Source organism: Schistocerca piceifrons, chromosome 3 (genome assembly GCF_021461385.2).
Source record: "Schistocerca piceifrons isolate TAMUIC-IGC-003096 chromosome 3, iqSchPice1.1, whole genome shotgun sequence".
In the NCBI taxonomy this organism is placed as follows: Eukaryota; Metazoa; Arthropoda; class Insecta; order Orthoptera; family Acrididae; genus Schistocerca; species Schistocerca piceifrons.
Genome location: NC_060140.1, coordinates 494,550,700 through 494,571,517, shown reverse-complemented (window position 1 = coordinate 494,571,517; position 20,818 = coordinate 494,550,700). Strand labels below are relative to the sequence as shown.

The 20,818-nt window shown below is 38.8% G+C and overlaps 1 protein-coding gene across 7 annotated transcripts in view; it reads right to left on the bottom strand.

Moving 5' to 3' along the window:
• LOC124790046 (uncharacterized protein SYNPCC7002_A1628-like) overlaps positions 1 to 20,331 on the bottom strand; it is a 58,314-nt gene extending 37,983 nt beyond the window's left edge. For 2 of the 7 annotated variants that reach the window (XM_047257602.1, XM_047257605.1), the window contains exons 1-4: positions 20,092 to 20,291; positions 10,662 to 10,819; positions 10,362 to 10,521; positions 1,430 to 1,623 (exon numbers count right to left, since the gene is read on the bottom strand). In XM_047257602.1, the coding sequence (XP_047113558.1) occupies positions 1,430 to 1,623; positions 10,362 to 10,521; positions 10,662 to 10,819; positions 20,092 to 20,248 (669 nt within the window). In that variant the 5' untranslated portion in view covers positions 20,249 to 20,291. Of the gene's footprint in view, positions 1 to 1,429; positions 1,624 to 10,361; positions 10,522 to 10,661; positions 10,836 to 16,891; positions 16,971 to 20,091 lie in introns of all 7 variants that reach the window. The other 5 variants (XM_047257607.1, XM_047257608.1, XM_047257604.1 and 2 more) reach the window with 5 other exon arrangements.
• Positions 20,332 to 20,818: the final 487 nt, after the last annotated feature.

Below are 20,818 nucleotides of genomic sequence, written 5' to 3'. Positions count from 1 at the left end.
TCACATTATTATTACTGTATCTTGGATTATCCGCTTGTTGATAATTCAGTTTTTTATGCACATGAAAATGATACATAACCATAACAATGAAATCATTGAATCTAAATTTATCATTTATCATGTTCTGTATAACCCTCAGGAAGGAGAACAACTTCCAGGTTGGTTAGCTTCACATTCCATGGATCTAATTGCAAGGTAAATCACAATGATGTGGAATGATCATTTTACATTTATATAACAAATTATTTTGTAAATATTCCTACATGCTGATCATGTACAAGTTTATTATTATTAGCATTAGATATACAGAGATGAGTTTTTAATTCCTATCCACTAGCTTTTACATGTTAGAATGACAGAAATTCTTCCACGGAATACAAGGAGTTGTCAAGGAAAAATTTTTTCAGTTTGTTTTTTAATTTTACTTTGCTCTCTGTCGGACATTCTATACCACTGTGTAGGTTATCAAAAACTTTAGCTGCAGCACTGTGTACTTCTTTCTATGTTAAAGAGAACCTCCATGTCATTTTCCCTTCTGATATTGTGCTTATTATGTACACCATTGTTCCCTTTGATCTATAGTGGATTATTTAAAACAAACTTCATGTGGGAATAAATATACCTTCAAGCAGCAATCAAAAAATGCCTAACTCCTTAAACATAATGTAACTGGATGGATAAAAAATCTATTCACCAAGTGGTGACAGAAGAAAATGTATATAAAGGTTAAGTGAATGTGCAAACTTCCACAGCCAGTGGCTCTTTCTTCTGACAGAACGGTTGAAGGGGAGGGGAAGAGGGAAGAAAGAAAAGGACTGGTGTGGTTTAGGAAATGGGGAGGGTTAGGAAAAGTTGCTCAGAATCCTGGGTCAGTGGAGATTTACTGGACGAGATGAGAAGGAAAGATAAAGAAGCAGTCTTTCTTTCTCATCCCTGCTAGTAAGTCTCCCCTGATTTGGGCCTGGATGACTTTCCTGAACTCTTTCCATTTCCTACACCTCGCTAGTCTTTTTCCTTCATCCCTCTTCCTTCCCCTAAACCCTTCTGTCAGAAGGAGCCACTGGCACCAAAAGCTTGCACATTTATTTAACCTTTATACATGCTTTCTCCTGCCACTACTTGGTAAGTGGCCTTTTTATCCATCCTATTACATTATGTTTAAGGAGTTAGGCACTTTATTGCTGCTTCACAGTATATTTATTCTCACATGAAGTTTGTTATAAATAATCCAAAGCAGTTCAAAAGGAACACTGATGTACAGTTTATCCATGCAAATACTACTTGGCAGCAAGAACATGATGCTCCACTTTTCAATGCACTATGATTCTGAACTCCTGACAGACAATGGTGAGTAAACAGGTCTCAACTCTCTCCCTGAATACTACCCACATAAAAAATAATCTGTTTCTGAATGCTGTAGTTAACCAACCTGATGTACATCGAGGTCTACTATTAGCACTCTGGCTATCCTCTGCTGATCCAGAAACCATTTTGCAGTGACAGCCAAATCATTTATCAGGCAGAAGCCAGTGCCTCTGTCAGGAAAAGCATGATGAGTACCTCCCGCTGTGCTACAAGCAAGACCACGCTCAAGAGCTAGAGCTGCAGCCAGAAGTGTGCCACCTGTAAAACTCTGCATTGTAAGTGATATTTTTTCACCATCTCTCTGTAAGTTAGAAGCAGACATGACTAATGCATCAAAATATCAGCATCTGTAAAAATATTTGGGTGTTACTACAAACAAAGCTAAGAAAAATACCAGAAGATATCTCTAAAAAGATAATATAGCAGAAGCCATGTTCACACAAACAAAACATATCTGAAGACAGATTAAGATTGTGTAAATATATTCTAAAAATACTCACATAAATGATTAGTATGTGGCCATATATTAACTGAGATGTAGGATATTACCAATGTGATTAACTGAACATGAAAATAAGTAGGCCAACATAGCTCACTGCAACAACATAAATGAGGAGTGGAGGTAGATGGGCATCTCTAACAGCATAATGACTGAGCTAGCCAGCTTAAGACTAAGAACTTAAATTTCTCTTACATGGCATGCACAAAACATTGCAGTCTTCATTCATTTCCTATTATGTGAACCTCAAATCACTTTCACATTCTGGATTATCTTTTGAATAGATGAGTATACTTTATATCAAGCAAAGTACGAGTATTGTAGAATACAAGGACGAAAAATAACATACGAAAAAGCCAATATCTTACCTCCAGAAACAAGTTCTTTTTCTTTAAAAGCTAATTAGAAAAATGGAGAAACAAAATACAAAAATGTTATATAAGTTTGGCATTGTGTCAATTGCTGGGGGCCACTGTGCTCTTAAGTGAACAAGTGCACTAGCATATCAGCTCAAAATGATGTATGTTTTACATTTGTGGTACTTTATGTTTGACATGCTGGTCTTCCTTGCTACCCTTTATTATAAAATGATGCAACATTACTATGTAACTTGTCAGTTTGAAAAAATTTTGAACTTGTGCAAAAGCATTACAAGATCCGATGATAGCAGCACAGATCTGTCGAAACTGGTAATCAATAGAAAGATTTACAAGTGATCTTGGCATATCTGATAATTCAGCAAAATAAAATATAAAAAGAAAGAAAGCAAAAGATACAAAGAAAGAAAGCAAAAGATACAAAGAATGAAAGCAAAAGATATCTGCTGAATCTGTAGATGAAACAGGAGGATACTTTTTCTTTCTTTCTTTTTTTTATTTTAAAAGAGAGAGAGAGAGAGACTTTGTTACACAGTTAATACTGCCTTGTTTACCAAATACATGAAACTCTGCACTGAAAAAGACTCCTCAAACTACATGTGATGTTGCCATTCATCAATTAATACAATTACGGTATGGTTAAGCTGCACAACACTGTTTACTGAGATAATCACACACATGACCACTGTAATGACGGGCCCGCGGTGCCCAACCCACCCTGTGCTGAATATTTCTTGGCTGAATACGACTTGCACAGAGCCAGCGTCATGAATTTTTGGTGACTTTGAGCTGTAATATCTGGGGCAACAATTTTTGTAAAGAAATAAAATTTGTCCATCTTGTACAACTTTACACGTTCTCTTAAGAATAAAAAATAAAAATAATTTTACGAGCCATAATGAGCCAGAAAATTGTAGGTAAATCAGCCAAAAAAAATAGGTGCCCGAAAAAATTTCGAAGTTTGGCTTCTTGCATCTCCTGAACTACTGCTATGACGAACATGAAACTTGGCGTGTAGTAACCTAACAACACAAGGTTCTTCAATATAAAGTTTCATTTCCATAGCACTTTTTAGTACTGAATGAATTACGCCAAAATTGAAGATTTAGTAAGAACATCACAAATGCGGTATTTTTGTTCCGATTTTGCTACAAAACTATGCTCTGTACAACATACCAAGCTGTACAACTGGAATGTAAGTTGGGCGCGAAAATCAGGCCCGAAAACAATGTAAACTTCGGGTTAGCATATCTGGTAGTGTGAATGCATGATGAAAATGAAATTTAGAGTGCAATAGATTGACTGCACAACGATACAGAATACAAATTTTTATTCCCCTACTATTTTCCAATAATCTACAAATTAGTCAAAAAGATGTTGATTTTTATGAAAAGATGAAAACAGGGTATATTCGATACTTCTTTTTCAAATACTGTTTTCTATTAATGCTTCAAAGCCAGTCTCATTCGAACAACAAATTTTAAGCCCCCCATCCTCCCCAGAACAATGAGTTTCATTTTCAATATTGGCTAACAACAGAGGCAAAGTAGCAAGAAAAATCTCATTGAGAAAGGAGTTTTAACTTTGGCATGTTGTTTCTCATTGATCAAAGGCATTTAAATCAGTTATGGAAAACATGTTTTGTACAAGTAGACCGAATGTGATATACATTTGTACTACTAAGGATAACAGAATATACCTGTCCATGTAACATGTTAACAATTTAAATGTATCATACACAGATTAATATAGGGTTTTGTTATACTGGCGCAATGTACAGGTCCGTTCATTTGCCAGTAAACTGCTACATATGAAGAAGTCAGGCTTCGTTTGAATAATTTTACACCTGTTGCATCTATTTCCCATCCTTCTTTTCGATCCAGGCTTTGGAGCAGCACTGGCGAAGTTGAAAATAGATTTGTATCATTTTTTTGCCTTTTTTTTGTAATTCATTCAGAATCGTCAATAAGTTTTCTCAGACTTAGTTCCCAATAATTAGTAATGCTTCTTTGTATGATAAGTCTCGAAGCAGGGTACAACACATAATGGAACGATGCAACTTTTGCATTGGTAGGTACCTAGTTTCTTGGCGCACTTTCCGTTTCCTGCAAACCACACATCTGCACATTTGCGTACTTTTCTGTGAATGTTCACTCACGATAACAGCCGAAAAACATCTCCCTGTGAATCGCACAGGATTCTCATCATAGCGCCTTCCCCTACCAGCTCTTCCCCATTCTATCTCCCTTACGAGAGAAAGGTGAAAGTCTGAGAGTGCCAGTTTGCCCTGTTACCGACCGATGGAGAGCATGACCATTTAGGATGCACAAATCCAGAATGTGAAAAAAATATTTCTTATAACATTTCACAGTCTTACGCACTGATCCCACTGAGCTCAGTAACGTGTCACAACGGTCATCTGCACCTTACTTGAATTGTAATCTACAATACATTGTGGTTTCTTTATTTTTTTTTTTGCCAGTATTTCTGTCAGTCTTCTCTGTTTCAACCATTTGTGTTGTGTGACTTGTGGTCAACATGTACACCTCTCTCTTATCGCACCACTTGATAGCAAGGACATTGTTCAGTGGACCTAAACTCAGTTACTCCTAGTTTTAATTTCTTCTGCAGTTTTGGCATGTTGTGCCTATTCTTACGAACAGGCCACATGCGGCTGTTCCATGGTTGTGAAGCCAGAAAAACAGGTCCGGGCTGGAGTATCAATTATAGACATACAGAATATGACCCTGTTCCAAATATGGTCCCATTGTGGATCCCAATTTCTCTTGATGCGTCTGTATATACAATAAAATTAAAATATACCCACTCTGACAGTCACACAGTACAAATGTCTTTATTCCGAATCTACTTCGCTTGGTTGGAATAAATTGCTTCAAAGATAATCGTCCTTTGAACGGCAAGAGACTTTCATCTATACAAAGCTTGTGATGTAGGCGAAATGAATTACGAAACGTCTTATGAACTTTGTCAACAATCGTCCTAATTCTAAATAGACTGTCGCCTCCAGTACTCGCAGAGTTATCACTGAAGTGTAACATTCTCAGAAGTAGACAAAAACAGTCTCGGGACACAATTTCGCTGAAAATTGGTGTGTTCAAAAGTGTATCTCTGGACAATAATCACTTAATTTTAACTTCTTAACTTGCACCATTAGAAGGCAAACAGCAACAAAACAATACATTTCCTCAAATCCAGTGTCTTTCCACTCTGACAGTCGAGAATTCACAGATTCTGTAGTATTTTCTCTGGTGTACACGTAAAAACGACTTGTTTCATCTGCAATAAATTGCAACAGTTCTTCAGACATAAATATCACAAAAAGTGAAAGAATGCTTGGGTCAGTAACTAATTGACATTTGTGTCCTGAACTCGAGTCATTGAAGTAATGGTTTAACAGCTGGAAATCGGCTTCTTTCCAGTCAAATGTGTCACTTTAAGCGCGCTCTTTTCCAAACCATTTCACTGTCACTTCCTGATTCCTTGGATTCAGAGGAACTGGTGATTGTAATTCTTGCTCTCCTCTGATGTTAAGGGCTGAGGACTACAGCTTCGAGATTCTGTTGAAGACTCATCACTGTTAGCAACGTCAGATAATTCACACTCACTGTCACTCTTAGTGAGCATATCCAGGATTTCTTTATCCATGCAACCACGGTGACGTAACATTTCTCACGTAGAAAACAAGAAAACTGACAAAAATACAAGAATCTAGGTCGAATTCTGCAAAGAGGGAACATGGCAACAAACATATACGCAGAAGAGCAGGGCGGATAGACAGCTCTGCATGTATACACGTCTGAAAAGCTCAGGTAGCTGTGACTCAGCACACCTAAACTCGTCCCTAGTGGTGGGAATGCCGGTGGTGCGGTACGTGTAAACACATCCTCAGTGTTGTAGGGAAGACCCAAGGCCGTGTGTATACACGTCGGGCGCGCCAGGGGAACAACGAGGCATGACGAGTTCACACGTCCCCAGCAATCAAAGGGTTAAACTTTAGGCTGTAGGCAACTTAGTTCCTATAACTCTGAACAATAAAGGTGTGATGTCCGCCACATATGTCCCAAAAAGATGCATTAAATTTCAGTTATATGGTATGTTGTTGTGGTCTTCAGTCCAGAGACTGGTTTGATGCAGCTCTCCATGCTACTCCATCCTGTGCAAGGTTCTTCATCTCCCAGTACCTACTGCAACCAACATCCTTCTGAATCTGTTTAGTGTATTCATCTCTTGGTCTCCCTCTACAATTTTAACCCTCCAAACTGCCTTCCAATACTAAATTGGTGATCCCTTGATGCCTCAGAATATTCCCTCCCAACCGATCCCTTCTTCTAGTCAAGTTGTGCCACAAATTTCTCTTCTCTCCAATTCTATTCAATACCTCCTCATTAGTTATGTGATCTACCCATCTAATCTTCAGCACTCTTCTGTAGCACCACATTTCGAAAGCTTCTATTCTCTTCTTATCCAAACTATTTATCGTCCATGTTTCACTTCCATACATGGCTACACCACACACAAATACTTTCAGAAACGACTTCCTGACACTTAAATCTATATTCAATGTTAACAAATTTCTCTTCTTCAGAAATGCTTTCCTTGCCATTGCCAGTCTACATTTTATATCCTCTCTACTTCAACCATCATCAGTTATTTTACTACCCAAATAGCAAAACTCCTTTACTACTTTACGCGTCTCATTTCCTAATCTAATTCCTGCAGCATCACCCGATTTAATTCGACTACATTCCATTATTCTCGCTTTGCTTTTTTTAGATGTTCATGTTATATCCTCCTTTCAAGACACTGTCCATTCCATTCAGCTGCTCTTTCAGGTCCTTTGCTGTCTGACAGAATTACAATGTCATCGGTGAACCTTCTCCATGGATTTTAATTCCAATTCCAAATTTTTCTTTTGTTTCCTTTACTGCTTGCTCAATATACAGATTGAATAACATCGGGGATAGGCTACAACCCTGTCTCACTCCCTTCCCAACCACTGCTTCCCTTTCATGTCCACCGACTCTTATAACTGCTATGTGGTTCCTGTACAAATTGTAAATACCCTTTCGCTCCCTGTATTTTACCCCTGCCACCTTCAGAATTTGAAAGAGTATTCCAGTCAACATTGTCAAAAGCTTTCTCCAAGTCTACAAATGCTAGAAACGTAGGTTTGCCTTTCCTTAATCTATTTTCTAAGATAAGTTGTAGGGTCAGTATTGCCTCACGTGTTCCAACATTTCTATGGAATCCAAACTGATCTTCCCTGAGGTCGGCTTCTACCAGTTTTTCCATTCGTCTGTAAAGAATCTGTGTTAGTATTTTGCAGCCGTGGCTTATTAAACTGATAGTTCGGTAATTTTCACGTCTGTCAACACCTGTTTTCTTTGGGATTGGAATTATATTCTTCTTGAAGTCTGAGGGTATTTTGCCTGTCTCATACATCTTGCTCACCAGATGGTAGAGCTTTGTCAGGACTGGCTCTCCCAAGGCTGTCAGTAGTTCTAATGGAATGTTGTCTACTCTCGGGGCCTTGTTTCGACTTAGGTCTTTCAGTGCTCTGTAAAACTCTTCACGCAGAATCATATCTCCTATTTCATCTTCATCTACATTCTCTTCCATTCCTATAATATTGTCCCCAAGAACATCGCCTTTGTATAGACCCTCTATATACTCCTTCCATCATTCTGCTTTCCCTTCTTTGCTTAGAACCGGGTTTCCATCTGAGCTCTTGATATTCATGCATGTGGTTCTCTTTTCTCCAAAGGTCTCTCTAATTTTCCTGTAGGCAGTATCTATCTTGCCCCTAGTGATATGTGCCTCTACATCCTTACATTTGTCCTCTAGCCATCCCTGCTTAGCCATTTTGCACTTCCTGTCGATCTCATTTTTGAGACGTTTGTATTCCTTTTTGCCTGCTTCATTTACTGCATTTTTATACTTTCTCCTTTCATCAATTACATTCAATATCTCTTCTGTTACCCAAGGATTTCTATTAGCCCTCATCTTTTTACCTACTTGATCCTCTGCTACCTTCACTATTTCATCTCTCAAAGCTACCCATTCTTCTTCTTCTGTATTTCTTTCCCCCATTCTTGTCAATCGTTCCCTAATGCTCTCCCTGAAGCTCTCTACAACCTCTGGTTCTTTCAGTTTATCCAGGTCCCATCTCCTTAAATTCCCACCTTTTTGCAGTTTCTTCAATTTTAATCAACAGTTCATAACCAATAGATTGCGGTCAGAGTCCACATCTGCCCCTGGAAACGTCTTACAATTTAAAACCTGGTTCCTGAATCTCTATCTTACCATTATATAATCTATCTGATACCTTCTAGTATCTCCAGGGTTCTTCCATGTATACAACCTTCTTTCACGATTCTTGAACCAAGTGTTTGCTATGATTAAGTTATGCTGTGTGCAAAATTCAACCAGACGGCTTCCTCTTTCATTTCTTCCCCCCAATCCATATTCACCTACTACGTTTCGTTGTCTCCCTTTTCCTAGCATTGAATTCCAGTCACCCATGACTATTAAATTTTCATCTCCCTCCACTATCTGAATAATTTCTTTTATCTCATCATACATTTCATCAATCTCTTTGTCATCTGCAGAGCTAGTTGGCATATAAACTTGTACTACTGTGGTAGGTGTGGGCTTCGTATCTATCTTGACCACAATAATGCGTTCACTATGCTGTTTGCAGTAGCTTACCCGCATTCCTATCTTCCTATTCATTATTAAACCTACTCCCGCATTACCCATATTTGATTTTGTATTTATAACTCGGTATTCACCTGACCAGAAGTCTTGTTCCTCCTGCCACTGAACTTCACTAATTCCCACTATATCTAACTTTAACCTATGCATTTCCCTTTTTAAATTTTCTAACCTACCTGCCCGATTAAGGGATCTGACATTCCATGCTCCGATCCATAGAATGCCAGTTTTCTTTCTCCTGATAACAACATCCTCCTGAGTAGTGCCCGCCTGGAGATACGAATGGGGGACCATTTTACCTCCGGAATATTTTACCCAAGAGGATGCCATCATCATTTAACCATACAGTAAAGCTGCATGCTCTCAGGAAAAATTACGGCTGTAGTTTCCCCTTGCTTTCAGCCATTTGCAGTGCCAGCACAGCAAGGCTGTTTTGGTTAGTGTTACAATGCCAGATCAGTCAATCATCGAGACTGTTGCCCCTGCAACTACTGAAAAGGCCTCTTCAGGAACCACACATTTGTCTGGCCTCTCAACAGATACCCCTCCATTGTGGTTGCACCTACGGTACAGCTATCTGTATCACTGAGGCAAGCAAGCCTCCCACCAATGGCAAGGTCCATGGTTCATGGGGGGGGGGGGGGGGGGTAGTTATATAATAACACACACATATTTAGTGGCTGTCTATTCAAATAAATATCTTGGTTTTACAATTATGAACAATTTAAACTGGAACTATCACATAGAAAAAGTTTTGCGGAAGGCACATCACTGTCTGTCCTCTGGAGTGTCACTGCACAGTATGCGATCCTTACCAGACAAAACTGACAGAGGACATTGTAAAAGTTCAAAGAACAGCAGCTAATTTTGGATTATCAGGAAACAGGCAAGAGAGTGTCAGGAATATGACACACAAGTTATGGTGGCAACCATTGAAGTGTAGTCATTTTTTATTGTGGGAAGGTTTTTTCATGAAATTTCTATTATCAACTTAATCCTCCAAATGCCAGAACATCTTGCTGACTCTCACCTACGTAGGCAGAAATGACCATTGTGATAAAATAGAGCTTGTATGGAAATTTTGGGTGTTTATTTTTTCCCACTGTGTTATTCGAGAGTGGAATAGTACAGAAAGAGTCTGAAAGTGATTCTATAAACCCTTTACCAACACTAAATTGTGAATTGTAGGGTAATCATGTCAATGCAACAAAAAGTCTAATGGATGATTAGAGTCCAGTTTACAAGGGATAAGTGATCGTGTTGAAAATATTTGGCATATCTGTCACATACTTACTGTAATGTATTAATCAATGTAAATTTCTTGTTCTATTATTATAGAGTGTAACTTGTTTTCTGAAACTTTCCATGCATTTAAAATGCCATACCGGTTTCATATTTCACTCGGCTTGCCAGCCCTGGACTCCAAGTGAAACCAGTGACTCTTTGTTCTTCTTCAGTAGTTCTTCCATTAAAGAATTTGTCCACATAATCTGCTGTGTGAACACAACATGCTATATTGCTTGATACTTGCTTCGGATTTATTACCTGTAACCAAATCAAAATGTATAATGCTTGATTGTAAATGATCACAATCTTATTTTGGACAATAAACATTTTCTACAATTCTCTTTCTCAACTATGGTATGTATAACTGTCTATCTGATTGTAGGTAACAGTATACTCGCCTGCTTCTTCAAAGAAATTATACCATCATTCAAGAGTATTTCAAAAACTTTATGAAACTTTGGCATAGGAAATCTGTGGCCTTTTGGTAAGTCACACACATATCCATGGTGATGCACAACTGGAAGTCCCACAACTTCTTTAGGGATTTCTGCTAATTCTGTAACATGTGTTGTCTGCAAGAAACAAATCTGAAGTTACTGTCATGTCACAGACAATTGCATTAAAGGCAAAAAGCAAAACAAATAACTGCATTCGAGGCAAGTAGCAAAATGAATAATTGCATTCAAGGCAATATGCAAAACAAATGTGCAAAACTGCAAATAAAATAAAATGTTTGTTTCAATTCCCAACAAATGTGAATGAAATTGCAAAAATTACAAACAGGCATACACTGAAAAAAGAATGGAAGGAAGAGACAGCATTTCAGTGAGGGTAATTAAACAGTGGTCTCAGTACAAACCAAACAATGGAAGGAGGTAATTTATTCAATACCTGACAAAGAATAAAGCAATTTTCTCACACAGAGATGGTAACAAGTTAAGTCTAACATATTTCGTCAAATATATCACAAACTGTCCTAAAAGGCAAAATAATACTGTTCACATATGATCATAATATCTTACATGATGCAGCAAATGGTTTCAGACAAAGCAGGTCAACCAAGACAGCTGTTTAAAACATTTTAATGCAGTAAATGAGGAAAGAAAGTTTGTGGGCTGTCCCTAGACCTTTCTAAGGTTACTGAGTGTGCACTGACTGTACAAGTAATGCCACCCTGTTGCAAAACCTCCATTCCTATGATTTAAGAAGAAAAACAGCTCGTAATGATCACAATTTGTGAAATACGGAATATGTACAGTAAGTAGGAATAAAACACAAAGTTAACAATAAAATTAAAAACGTCTGCTCTGTTTTTCAGCAGGTGGTAGAAGTAGTAATAGTTCTATTCTCTGTAGATCTCTATTACAAGAATACCAAATGCGTCTTGATATTCCAATTTAGAAACAACAAAAATAAAGTAATTCACATATATAGACTTAGAGGTCTAGAATGACAAGGATGGGACAGGTAGTCATCAGCCATGGCCTTATATTAGGAATGATCCCATCACTTGCCTGAAATAATTTATAGGAACCACAGAAAACCTAAATCAGGATGGTTGGATAAAGACTGGAGCCGCCCTCCTCCCAAATATATGGCCACTCTGTTTAAAACAGTGCTACCTCATTCAGTTTACAGGTCTTTTCATCCTAAGTGATCACATTTTTCAAGTTTCCCACTCTTCAACTTCCTAGTTTGTTCAAATTTATCGTGGGTACAGATATGCCATAGAAATGAACTGGTGCAAAATTTGATCTCATAATACCCAATAAATTGGAAACTCTGGCCCTATGTTTAAGAAGTTCTCCAACAAGAGTGCGGTGAAAGCGAGCAAACCCCAATGTTCGAACCTTTTTTAATACAAGGGAACGGCAACTAGGAACCTCTTGCTTTCAGATCCTATACAACTCAGAAAAACACAGTGTGGCAATGTGTAAAACACTTTCTGAGCCACTATAATGCATCAAAATACCTAAAAAAAAAAAAAAAAAAAAAAAAAAAAAAAAAAAAAAAAAAAAAAAACCTGCAGAGAAAAACATTAAAATTTTTTCGGCTTTCCTTGGGAGTCAGATATCTCTGGAAGCAAAAAGGCAAAAGAACTAGAACTTGCCATCTATATTAACAGTACCTGGGGGCAGGACTATCAGTATATCGTTACACCTAATCACTTACTGTGGATCATACATGGTGCAAAATATAAAACTTCAGAAAGTGAGCCAAGTTCAGGTGCAAATATTGCAAAGGGGTCACTTCAGAAGTTGTTCTTTCCAGCACCACTGGAAAGAGCACACTTTTCTTCACTGGAAACATCTTGTTGTATCTTAGAGTCAATTCCGAAAAGGGACGAAAAGTAAGACTGAACTTCAACAAAAATTGTGTGCAATATGCTACCATCACAAGATGGTACAGCTTGCTAAATGCACAGTCCACAGTAAGCAACAGTGGTGATTGGCAAACTGATTCCAAGAAACAGAAGATGAAAAAAAGCTACATGTAGAACGATTTGCACGTGGTCATACTTTAGCTGGAACTCATGAAATCACTATTTTTTTCCCCCCAAACAGATTTGAAGAACAATTAAATTAGCTGGGTTTCAAGCAATACAACTACTTATGTGGCCTCGATTTATCAATCAACTGACACCAATGTGGCTTTCACATCAGTTTTAAGCTTTATTCTTGGCCAACACATCGCCTCCCTCTACGACAATTGCTGGTGGATTGGTAACGTGTGAATTTGATATTGACGAACATAAATTGGTCAAATTCCTGCACTCTTTTGGTCCAGCTCATTCATTCTATTGGCCTGAAATGAGAAGATAAATGTCAGATCCCTGAACAGCACATTGTCATGACTATTTCAGCATCTTATGCAACTAGAACAGGATATCAATATAATTATCCACAAGCCATACTGAACAGTAATGCAGAAAAATTTAATTCCATGAAATAGTAATTCTACACAACACTGCCTTGGAAACGAACATGAATGTCGGCTTGGAACCATGGCAAGAAACTCAACTGGGACTTTGGGAACCAAGACAAGAAACCTAACTGAGGTTTTAACAATATTATGAGAAGGAAAGTTACCACTCACCATATAGCAGAGATGCTGGGGCGCAGACAGGCACAACAAATACCGAGTAACTGAGGTTTTCGAACCTTGATGCAGAAACCAGAAAACTAAGACAACAATATATAACAGGATGCACAATGTTTGATGACAATATAATGCCTATCTTGACTTCGCAACCATACATGGTCAGTACCAGGATAGGGACAGAAACTGACTCAACAAACAGTTTTAAAACGGTTGAGTGATCAAATTTCCATCATTTTCAAGGCTAGTTCCCCAACAGATTTGAAGAACAATTAAATTAGCTGGGTTTCAAGCGATACAACTTCTTATGTGGCCTCGATTTATCAATCAACTGACACCAATGTGGCTTTCACATCAATTTTAAGCCTCATTCTTGGCCAATACATTGCCTGCATCTACGACAATTGCTAGTGGTTTGATATTGAAGAACATAAAATTGGTCAAATTCCTGCACCCTTTTGGTCCAGCTCATTCATTCTATTGGCGTGAAATGAGAAGATAAATGTTGGATCCCTGAACAGCACATCGTCATGACTATTGCAGCATCTTATGCAACTAGAACTAGAATATACCGGTTATGATTCTAGCATACCTTGAAATTATGGGTTCAGCAACCTGTACTGTGTTGCAATTGCAACATTTTACACATGACTTTTGTCAACCTCATATTTAGTCCCTTTGCCGAACCGACTCTTGGATCCAACAGGGTGTTGCTAGTGCAGAAAATTAAGCTCTTTGCAATGGTGTCAGAAAGAACAATTTGTGAAATGATCTTTTAGCAATATTTACACCTGAACTTGGCTCCTTTATTGTAATTTTCAATTCAATGCCATGTTTGTAATTGAGTACAGTCGAAAATAATTGGCTAAGAAGGAAGATATGCTAATAGAATCATGTTTCAGACACTGTCAGTAAATGTCAACTGAAGCGTCTGATGCCACCAGTCTGCTTTGACCCGTGACATAAGGCTGTTGTGGTATGAGACGTCATGACGGCGTGGAGTTTAGTTTGTGAGTGTCGCATGTTTGTAGGTGGTGTCGTGTTGCGGTTCGTGGTGCCCTCTAGTGGTGTGTTTAGAGGTTTCGTGTTGTGTGGTGTATTGAGTTCAGTTTGGTGTTACTGATTCTTGTGGCTGGTTCTCGTTTTGGCTGTGTTTGGAGTGGAATTGGTTTCAGTGAGTTAACGATTTAGTGTTTTTGGGTGAAGTTATTGTAGTGCTGTTTGCTGTAGGTCGTTTGTTAATTTGAGTAAATTAATTTGTTGTTGCTCTTGTTTCACATGGATATGACCTGTAAAATAAATAGTGTGCGACTCCATGCTATGATGGGTGCGACTCAGTTGGAGCTGATCAAATTTCTACAGCTGTTTTAGTTGATTGCGGAGGTGGTTACGTGCGCTGTCCGTCGGAATGAAATGACATTGGTAAAAATTCCGGCACCTCGGACCAGGGACGGTTATATGTGGCGGTGCCATAGGAATAACCTATGGTGCTCCATACGTTGCGGTTCCTGGTTCGAGAAGTCTAGGTCGGGCATGTGCGAGGTTGTGTTGTTGACGTATTACTTTTGTTACAGATCCTCTCAAAGTTTTTGCGCGCATGAGACTGGTGAGAGTGAGAGGAGTGTGCTCGACTGGTTTTCGTTTTGCCTTGAAGTATGTTCCGAGTTTATTAAGTACACGGGTAAGTTGGATGGGCCTGGGATTGGGGTTGTGGTGGATGTGGACGTGTTGCAGTTTGGGAAAAGGAAGTATGGGAGGGGTAAGTCTGGGGTTGGTCTCTGGGTGTCAGGGGCTGTAGTACCGGCGGGGGGTTCGGAATGCGTTTTTAGGGCTGTGGAGGTGTGGTCTAAGGCGTAATTAGTGGGGTTATTTGAGGAGTTTATACAACCGGGTTCCACTGTAGTTTCCGATGCTTTTTCTTCTTATAGGGGATTGGGCGTTAGTTGTTAACCATAGTTTAGAGTTTAAAAATTATGAGATGGGGGCTTGTACGAATACTATAGAGGGGATGTGGGGGTCCGTTAAGTCAGGAGAGGGAAGAGGCGCTCTTCTAACCTTCAGTCTCATTTAGATGAGTACTGTTGGCAGAAGAGCGTCCCTGAGAGCTATTGTTTTTTCAAGGGGTATTAGTAAGATGTACAAGGCTGAAGGTGGTTAGTTAGGGTGGTTTGGGTGGGTGGGTGGCTCGGGGGGAGGGGGGGGGGGGAGGTTTAGTTGTTGGTACTGTATGTGAGGGGGGAGTATGTTTGTGATTTAGTTGTGGAGGATCTATTTTGTTGCAGTTTTTGTTGAGTTGTAGTGTGTGATTGAGATTTTTTTATATTGCGTTTGGTTTTTGTTTATGGGTATTTTATTTTGGGGTGAGGGGGAAGGTTGGGTATTTCTTTCGGTTGTGTATTTTTTCGTTGGCTTGTGGTTGTGTGTATGTATGGGGGTATGTGTGTGTTTGGGGCTGGATGTGTGCCTGTGTGTGATTGTGGTGGCCGACCTAGGTTGCGGTGCCAGAACTTTGGTGTGGAAAGTTTATATTTTTCTTGTTCTTAGTGTATTTGTTGTGTGTTGGGGTCAACGGAACTGTTCCACTACAATGTGCAGATGCGGTTGTGGCTGTTCTAGTATCGGGAGTTGCTGTTGAGCTATATAGGTCAAGGAAAGTGTCCAATTCCAGAGGATATTGTGTTTAGTGGAATTTGGGGAGTTTTGTGTTGTCGGTTTTTTTTGCCGTTTTGTGTGGTTTGATATGGTGGTGTGTGTCTAAACTTGTTTATATTTACTTTGTCCCCACCCACAAACCCCCAATTTCCCACCATTGTCTCGTTAGTGTCATTAGGTTTTTTGTGGAACGAGTGTGTGTTGGTTTTTCAATTTATTTTGTGTTTGTTGTCACATTTACGTAATGATGTCATGGGCGCCATATTGGAATCGTGGTGTATGGTCATTTCCGCCATATGTGTGACGTTATGGGTCAAAGCAGATGGGTGGAATCGGAGACTTCTGTTTTTCCATAATTCATTAGCATTTTTTCCTTCCTGAGATATCTGACTGCAAAGAGGGTAAAACAATCAGTCCATTTTTCTCTGCAGGTTTTTTGATTCACTTTAATGCATTATGCTGGGCTCACAAAATGCTTTACATCCTGTCACGCAGTATTTTTCTGATTCATAGCCAAAGGTTATCCAAGGCCTGAAAGTAACAGTTTCCTACTTGCTTTTGTCTTGTAATAACAGAGCTTCAAACACTGAGCTTTGTTCCTTTTAAGCCCATTTGTCAAAAAGCCATCCAAACAGAAGGCCAGTGTTTCTTATATACTTAAGCTCACGATTTTAAATTTTGCAGATTCATTTCTAGGATAGGTCTACAACCACAGCAAATTTTAGGAAAATTGAAGCTCAAGGATTGGGAGGCCTATGATCACTTGAGATGGAATTATCCTTACCCCAAGTGTACAAAACTATTTCACATATTGTTATTTAATAATGATAAAATGCCAGTAGGCCTATTACACTTTACATTCATTTCTCAAACTTACTTTCTCTGTGTGTATTTGACTGACATGTCTGTTTCACAGCTTGCAGCAAAAAATGGGTGAACTGGAGAAAAGTATTACCCTGAAAATTGAAAATCCTAATAAATACTTCGCTGTCAATAATCCATCTACAAATGGAAACAAATAAAATTAATGCAAATAAATGCTGATAGAATGGCTGAAACACACAATCTCAGACTTTTGCTAGGGAATTCACATCTTCAGAATAGCATTGTATGTGGGAGTGGTGGCTGAAAGATGTTATACAGAAAAAAATAGAAAAAACTTTTTCAAAAATAAGTCCAAATATATTCAAAATAGATAAGGTGTTTATTACAACAGACAGACACATTCTTAAAAATGTGCCATGAACTCATATTTACAATTAGCTTACAGTATACTCATGTGGCAATGTAGATAAAGATCTATTCTTTCCAACACTCTTCTTTCCTTACATGCACATCACAATATCTTTTGGATACAGTCACCAATCTGTCATACAATGTAAGAAATAAGGGTGACATTAACGGGTGAATTTTCGATCTCCAGAAGTGTGTGTATTGATCTGAAACTTACTTGTATATTAAAACGGTGTGTCAGATCAGGACTCAAACCCTGGACCTTTGCCTTTTGCAGATAAGTGCTCTACCGACTAGGCTGATCTACCTTCAGATTTGGAAGGTAAGAGATACGGTACTGGCAGAAATAAAGCTGTGAGGGTAGTCATGAGTCATGCTTGGGTAGCTCAGTTGGTAGAGCAGTTGCTCGCCAAACAGCTAGGTCTCAGATTCGAGTCCTGATCTGGCACACAGTTTTAATCTTCCAGAAAGTTTCAGTGTTAATAAACTGATGGACTGTATACAAGGTGAACATTAATAAAACCAACAAACTGCAGGGATGGATTCCTGACTGGAAATGGAAGCTCCTATGAATATGTGCGATCATTGCCACAGTAGAAGCCACTGACAAAGTTCCTCTGACCTTGTGCCCTGTGTTTCTTGTGTGTTGCAGGCTGTGTGATTGACAGCATACTGTAAGCAGTAGAATGGTCCACTATTTATGTTGGAACAAGCTGAGATGGTGTTTGTGTACAGCCAAGCAGATGGAATGGTCGCCTTGATGTACTTTCATTAGGTTTATACAACTGTATGTATGGTATTGTTCAGATGAATCTGTAGTTCATATATTTATCCCATATAATTTTAAAATGGTTTAGGGACAAATAAACCTGTGTCACTTTGATTAGGCACTGAAAACGGCATAATGTAATTTGCCATAAGCATACTCAATTCCAGAAAATATTACTGATTTATGACAGTCCAGTCTCTTGCGATACAGTTTAGTTCAAATTAAACTGGGGAATATCTTCCTGATAATGGACAATTCCGTTAATTATTCTGGATGTATATAAAAGACGTTGATGTAGACACTGAACTGTGGATTGGAGGTCGAGATTGGTTACTGGAAAAATATTTAGTTGATAGTGTTAACGTTTTTAAACTGCCTTGCAGCAAATCACAAATAATATTAATTAATTGTTTATTTGTGACAACTGGATTAATATTTTCTTCGCTTTATAAGTCACAGTTGCAAAATACTAACACGAATTCTTTACAGACGAATGGAAAAACTAGTAGAAGCCAACCTCGGGGAAGATCAGTTTGGATTCCGTAGAAACACTGGAACACGTGAGGCAATACTGACCTTACGACTTATCTTAGAAGAAAGATTAAGGAAAGGCAAACCTACGTTTCTAGCATTTGTAGACTTAGAAAAAGCTTTCGACAATGTTGACTGGAATACTCTCTTTCAAATTCTAAAGGTGGCAGGGGTAAAATACAGGGAGCGAAAGGCTATTTACAATTTGTACAGAAACCAGACGGCAGTTATAAGAGTCGAGGGACATGAAAGGGAAGCAGTGGTTGGGAAGGGAGTAAGACAGGGTTGTAGCCTCTCCCCGATGTTGTTCAATCTGTATATTGAGCAAGCAGTAAAGGAAACAAAAGAAAAATTCGGAGTAGGTATTAAAATTCATGGAGAAGAAATAAAAACTTTGAGAATCGCCGATGACATTGTAATTCTGTCAGAGACAGCAAAGGACTTGGAAGAGCAGTTGAATGGAATGGACAGTGTCTTGAAAGGAGGATATAAGATGAACATCAACAAAAGCAAAACAAGGATAATGGAATGTAGTCTAATTAAGTCGGGTGATGCTGAGGGAATTAGATTAGGAAATGAGACACTTAAAGTAGTAAAGGAGTTTTGCTATTTGTGGAGCAAAATAACTGATGATGGTCGAAGTAGAGAGGATATAAAATGTAGACTGGCAATGGCAAGGAAAGCGTTTCTGAAGAAGAGAAATTTGTTAACATCGAGTATAGATTTAAGTGTCAGGAAGTCATTTCTGAAAGTATTTGTATGGAGTGCAGCCATGTATGGAAGTGAAACATGGGCGATAAATAGTTTGGACAAGAAGAGAATAGAAGCTTTCGAAATGTGGTGCTACAGAAGAATGCTGAAGATTACATGGGTAGATCACATAACTAATGAGGAAGTATTGAATAGGATTGGGGAGAAGAGAAGTTTGTGGCACAACTTGACCAGAAGAAGGGATCGGTTGGTAGGACATGTTCTGAGGCATCAAGGGATCACCAATTTAGTATTGGAGGGCAGCGTGGAGGGTAAAAATCATAGAGGGAGACCAACAGATGAATACACTAAGCAGATTCAGAAGGATGTAGGTTGCAGTAGGTACTGGGAGATGAAAAAGCTTGCACAGGGTAGAGTAGCATGGAGAGCTGCATCAAACCAGTCTCAGGACTGAAGACCACAACAACAACAACATATACTGCAAATTATCTGCAGTAATCAATGCTGAGCTTTAAGCAATACTTATTTTTGAGGATAATTGGTTTAGCCACACAAATCTCATGAAATAAATTTCAGCATCTGCTTAACTTTCTTTACCAAGTCTACGGAAATAGTTGTCGTTGACTTCTCAGAAAGCTTTCTTTTGCATTTTAGACATGAAAACAATTGTCCAGATATAGTGATAATTACTCAATACGTCACGGTAGTGTTCACGATAGTGGCACCAAACTGCTAATTAATAACTGTAGTTACATGATCTACGCGAAACTAAAAAAAACAAAGGATCATTGGCAGACGACAGCATTGTTGTTTTACATTGCGCTGTGAATTACCTGATCTCATCAAAGTTATATTTCGAATTATGCGCGCAGCAAAATTCAGAACACGTACTAAATGCATTTTCCTGTACGAAAAGATGCAGGATGGTCCACAAATACAACATTTTAATCTTAGTCGGGCTGAGCGGTTTACACTACAGACAGCAAACATTTTCAAAGTACTTTGATAGCATCCCTAATCAGTGCTCCCAGACTTACACCACAGTCTAACATAACAGTCGCGACATTTCGCCTCGATTTTGTTGCCTTCAGCGCCAGCAGCGCTCCAAGCGGCCGGTAGGTTGAACTGTGAGTTCGGCGCGATTATTTTGATTTATACAATGGTTTTTACCATCGGGAGCGTTTGTGGCGCAATGAATTGCAGCAGCAATAGGAAGAAGACACCACGGCTGTCTTTTTTAGGTTTCCTAAGGATCCTGAGAGGTATATACCATCATGTTACTAAACTGTATCGTCAGGATTCACTTGCAAATGTATGTGTATAAATGATGAATGTTTCGTTTTAGGAGCAAAAAAAATGGCTAGTTAATAGCAGACGAGAAGACCTTATGAAGAAAGACCCGGTCTACCTGTATAATAATATCAGGTTTTGTTCGGTACATTTCGAACAAAACCAGTTCATGAACGCAGACAATAAAAACTCGTGTGGAATGCGGTACCCACACTGTTTGACATTCCAAATAAGTCACCTCAACACAGGCGTCTAAAGCTAGCGAAATGA